The sequence below is a fragment of the Populus trichocarpa genome, chromosome 15 (genome assembly GCF_000002775.5).
Source record: "Populus trichocarpa isolate Nisqually-1 chromosome 15, P.trichocarpa_v4.1, whole genome shotgun sequence".
Classification (NCBI taxonomy): Eukaryota; Viridiplantae; Streptophyta; class Magnoliopsida; order Malpighiales; family Salicaceae; genus Populus; species Populus trichocarpa.
This window is the reverse complement of record NC_037299.2, coordinates 10,837,878-10,843,015: the sequence shown is the minus strand read 5'-3', so window position 1 is coordinate 10,843,015 and position 5,138 is coordinate 10,837,878. Positions and strand designations below refer to the sequence as shown.

At 36.7% G+C, this 5,138-nt stretch overlaps 1 protein-coding gene across 1 annotated transcript; it reads right to left on the bottom strand.

The window, feature by feature from the left end:
• Positions 1–796: 796 nt before the first annotated feature.
• Positions 797–4,410, bottom strand: LOC7453800 (ferric reduction oxidase 8, mitochondrial). The gene is made up of 8 exons (XM_002321592.4): positions 3,881–4,410; positions 3,561–3,657; positions 3,298–3,483; positions 2,976–3,213; positions 2,483–2,816; positions 2,133–2,391; positions 1,276–1,991; positions 797–1,179 (listed from the first exon to the last, which is right to left on the bottom strand). Exons 1-8 carry the CDS (start codon positions 4,035–4,037, stop codon positions 998–1,000), a joined length of 2,169 nt encoding a protein of 722 aa, XP_002321628.1. The 5' UTR covers positions 4,038–4,410; the 3' UTR covers positions 797–997.
• Between the last annotated feature and the right edge of the window lie 728 nt (positions 4,411–5,138).

The window sequence follows — 5,138 nt, the reverse complement described above, 5'->3', positions numbered from 1 at the left end:
CATAATGACATCCACATAATTTTAAGCCATAATGACTAGCACTAATGCCCTGTTTGAGATATACATAAAGTCACGTGCAAAGGCTCATCATAGAGGCAGAAGAAAATTACACTAATATCCTCTCTCATGACAAAGTGGACGCCACTGCTATACTGTTAACTACGAAACTCCCTCAAAGTTGGGGATAAATTGGGCATGTAAAATGAAAATAAATGGTGAAATGATATATAAATTCAACATATTTCATAACAGCTATATTTATTTAAATTTAGAATTTAGCTTGAACTATCTCATTAACCTATAAATACATTTATCAGATCATTCATGTAAATTGTTTAGAGCAGATTTTTATTTAATTATGACAAATTCATACCTAATTGCTCAGAATCATAAGTGAGAACTACTGTGTGAACAATAATTTTTTAAAATTTTAATTGAAGTTTATTTTCGAGTTTACAAGTTGGACAAAGATGTTTATTTTTACTGATAAGATATATTTAAAACAAAAAATTTATGAAATTATAGTTTTTGTGTGAAATGATCGATCAACTATACAATTATATCTGACTGGTCGATTAGTTGATAATTATCTTTATTTTGAAGCTCAGTATATTTAAATTTCGCTGTTGTAAAATGTGATAATTATTTTATCGCATTTAAAAATAATAAAATTTAATAAACATTATATCTCAAAAGTGATACAGAAAGGATGTTATTTACTTAATTTTTGAGATAAGAGTATTTTTTTAAGGGGGGGGGGTAATAATTTATAAAACCACGAAATTTAATTTCAGTGTGGCCCGCAAAGCACTTTGATATCCATCCATTGAACTTATTTTAAATCCACAAGCTCTGAGCTGAGCTGAGCTGCTCAAGCCTTTCTACAATTAAATATGTACAAAGTGGAATGTAGCCATCCATTATTTAGAAAGGCAGATGCTACTAGTTACATTTGGGCCAGTTTTTCTGTGTCTCCATGGCGATATTGATGATGAGACTAGAGAGTGAAGTTGAGGGAGTGGAAACTGAAGTATGTTTTCTTTCCCCTGGAACTAATGTTGAGTCCTTGAGACTTCAGCTGGCATAACGATGCCACCGACTCCGTCATACTTACCGGTCCACACACCAGCACTCCGATATCAGACCCGCCGGTTTCATTTGGAAACTTGGAGAATATATCTATTGGCAACATGTAATTACACAAACTGAAATTAGAAACAGAAAGTTCAAGAAGTAGATTCAGCAAGAATTGGAGGAAAGGGTTGAGAATAGTACCTTGAAAGTCAGGCCTTCCTCCAAAATGAAGTTCATGTTCTTCAACAGGACTTTTAGCCTCCACTGAACCATGTTCTGTGGCTTTACCTTGTTTTGGAGAGACAGGTGGGATATCTTTCTTGAGTCTTTTCCATCTCAAAATACTTGCTAAAAAGGTGTTGCATGCCAGTGCTATGATGAAAGAAGCTAGGAGAAGTAGATCAACAAGTGAGGAGGGGGTCTTTTCTTTTGCGGCCTTCTTTTCTGAGGGAAGAACCATCTTTTCCGTCACAGCACTCTTCTTTTCATGGGGAAGAAAAATGTGATTGAAGCAAATAAGAGAAACTATGAATTTGATGGAGGATAATGCGGCCATGGCAGCCATCCAAATTGGACTTTCTGGTCCATGTACGGCATATTTTGAGCATTCGGTGCTAAAGTTAACTGTTCTTACTAGAGATAAGTCATTCACTAATCCTCTCACTGTTGCATTAGACCTCTCTTCTTGAGTTACATATACTTTTAGCTTCAGAGACAGTTGTGTGGATGACTGGTTCAGAAGTAGAGAAGAAACTGAGTTTAAAAGGCAAATATCTTGTGATTTCTTCACGACATAGATAAGCTGAACTTGCGTGGGGAATCTATATCTGCTGCTGTTTACAGAAGCAATTTCTTTTAAAATGCTGAGAAATGGGGTTATCCCAGCTCCACCAGCAATCATTAGTAGGCTGTCATGCCTGCAAAAAAATTCTTAACTAGTGACAATCTCTAAAATCATCTTACTAGTGCAAAAAATTTATAAATTTCTTAACTAGTTCATTATCATCTTTAGTTCAATTAAAATCTTGTCCTGCAATACCAAGTTCTTTTATGCAAACCTTAGGAAGTCCAGGGAAGCAGGTCCATAAGGGCCTTCAATCGACACAGGCATACAGCTCATAGAACCAGTATCTGAATCTAACTCTGCTTGTATCACGTCATAGAAAGTACTTGTCCAGCCCCCATTGCATTTTACCACAACAGACATCGTGTGATCATCTAGGTTAGAGCTAGAAGTTATACTGAAGGGATGCCACTGAAACTTGGAAATACTTGGTATCTTCATGTATATAACACTTGTTGGGGTATACTTCAATCCTACAATTAGTACGAGAGCCATTCTGATGAGAGAATTCACTGTCACAACACTAATAAATATGATTGTAACTGGTAAGATTGAAAAGTTTACTTGGGTCCTTTGGCAGCGTAAGTTCTATGGCTTTGTCGGGGAATAGGAATATTCGTGCTGAGAGAACGCAAGTTTCTGGTCTTGATTGTACAATTCGAAGTAGCTTGTCAAGACCGAAGAGAAATATCCCAGCAAATACTGAGTAGAAGTGCCGATCTCCAGCATGGAACAAGAAGAATATCAGAAAGACTATGTACAGATGGTGTGTGTAGTAGAATATTTCAAATCTTCTCCTCCTTATTTGAGGAAGAGATGAGATCCAGATTACTAGTCCTGTAACAAGAGCTATCTCCCCTGCCAGGTATATCCGTCCTGTTTTCTGCCATCTCCACATCTGTTATTGAAGACTCATAGCAAAGCAATAAAACAATGAAAAAACTAGTTAAATGTTAATAACAAAAGATACCAAATTGAATCACAAAAAATGCAAGTTGAACCAGTAAAACAGACAAACTTTAGTTTCAAGAGGGAAAGCAGAAAGGGCATAGAATACCTCATCTTGAATATGGTGGCTGACACCCCAGATAAACAAAGTGCTTGCGCCATGAATGGTGGCAAAAAGTATCATTGAAGTACCTAGCCATATATGGTATCTTACTGAAGCTTCAAACTGGATGCCAAGTATCTGAAATAAAGCCAATCCCCTTAAAATAGGAAGAAGAAGCAAAGCTAGGCAGGCTTCTGCTAGCAATCCGAATCGGGTTGCCACTCTTAGATACTTGAGTTGCCATCTGAAATACAAGTGAACATCAGTAATGGTGTCACTCTTGATTTTTACTCTCCACCATTTGTTATTTAGGATTGTTAGAACTCACAAATCCAAGTTCAGTGACTTGATTGGCATCAACTTTTTGAAGTCATTGCTGATGCGGGCATAATAAGTCCAAGCTAGAAAGAGGACAAAGAGGAACACTGCTAGAATCTCTATGCTAGATAAAATTCCCAGAAAGCTGTTTACCAACACAGGATTTGAAAAACCAATAGTTGCACTCCTTGCTGGCCTGCCATCCATATTAATCATAAAAAAAGTAAGCCATTGATTTCCAGTGAGCATAATCCGATTTCGCAACTATATTACCTGCTTCGAGGAGGCTCCCTCGAAACCAAATTCAAGTAAACTAGTCCAATTATGGTCAGGGAAATAAGAGGAAATGTGTATACAGCAAAGTTGAGACCTGCAGCGCATTCAGTATAGGATAAGCATGCATACCAACATCTGTAATTGCAATCATGAATGTTTTATGTTTTGCAGTAAGAATGAGCATGAGAACGACAAATCTTGCTTGATTCTACAAATTAATAACCGATGCAATCATGCCGTGAATAAGGGATTATATGTGAAAAAGATGTTCTAGGAATATGCAAAAACCTTTTCAGATGATATCTTTTTATACATACCATAATAGCCAAACACTGTATAACTAGAACTATCTTCGGCTCCTTTCCATTTTCTTGTCCACATGTTAGTAGGCTTTTGAATCCAGACAGCAATCCAACCAGCAAATATGATGATCATCAGTACTTTAAGAACAGCAAGCTGAATGGCCTTTGCCATGTCTGCTTTCTAAGATTATTTCAAGAAGATGCTTTATTTTCTCTTTGATTCATTAACTTGAAAGTTACGGCTTATATACAGAACATTGAACTAGAATTGACCCTTCAAAATTGTACATAGCCCCGCCACCTCTCACAAGAGCCAGTCACTTACATGGCGATTTCGTTATGGTTGTTAGTGCACTCCCAATTCCATAGCAGTATGATCTGTAGTATCTGAAATGGATATGTATGTGTTCATATGATCTTCAAATTTCAGCAATCTAATAATATTTTCCACTACACAAACACTACAAGAAGTCTATATCAAGATTTAGTTGGATGAGTGGTAATGGCCGAAAAGGATGAGCTAGAGGAGGTATTAATTCATGCATATGACGTTCATGGTTTCTATTCATCTGCTGTTTGACATAAATTATCACTTTTTGTAGCTAAATGACAGATTTATCTTTCTGTTATAATCATCTTTTAACTCTAGAAATGGTCCCATGCATCATGTTGTGGGAAAATGGTCCACCAACACTAAGGAATAATATTCTTCTCCTCCTCTCCTCGCATAATATTTCCTTGGTCCTGGTCCATTTTGGAATCTATCATCACTTGCAAATACAAGAATTGTGTGGATAGATGATAAAATTTGTCCTGCAGATTCATGCGGATTAAGCTTACAGCGCTTAGAGGATTCTACTCGAGGATGTGTCCCTTCAATCGCTAACCATGTTGCCACGCGAACAAGTAGACCATATATAACTTTGAAAATAAGCTACGTGGGCCAACTTGAAATAGAATTCACACGAAGTGGGTGGTAGAGTCTTCTATCGATGGCTTGATGGGATGCTCTAAAATATGGCTTCTCAAGCTTATCAATTTAAAGCTTTTGGTATTTACTCTTTTATTAATCTCAACTCCTCATGATATTGTGTGTTATTTTAAACTTCAAACTTTAAAGGAGGAGGAAAAGAGCATATAGGTAAAGAGGCATGCTTATTAAGAGCATCTCCCCTGTTGTTCCTAGAAAGAGGGTGTGGAGTCATGCCCTTATTCATATATTTTTTTCAATAAACTAGTCATACGAGTGTAAGCATTGGGCACGGATAACTTA

Coding starts and splice junctions, on each gene's coding strand:
- LOC7453800 (XM_002321592.4), bottom strand. CDS start 4,037: ATGGCAAAGGCCATTCAGCTTGCTGTTCTTAAAGTACTGATGATCATC. Junction 2,817..2,975: donor GCCACCATATTCAAGATGAG/GTATTCTATGCC, acceptor CTTCAATAACAG/ATGTGGAGATGGCAGAAAAC. Junction 1,992..2,132: donor GCTTCCCTGGACTTCCTAAG/GTTTGCATAAAA, acceptor ATTTTTTTGCAG/GCATGACAGCCTACTAATGA.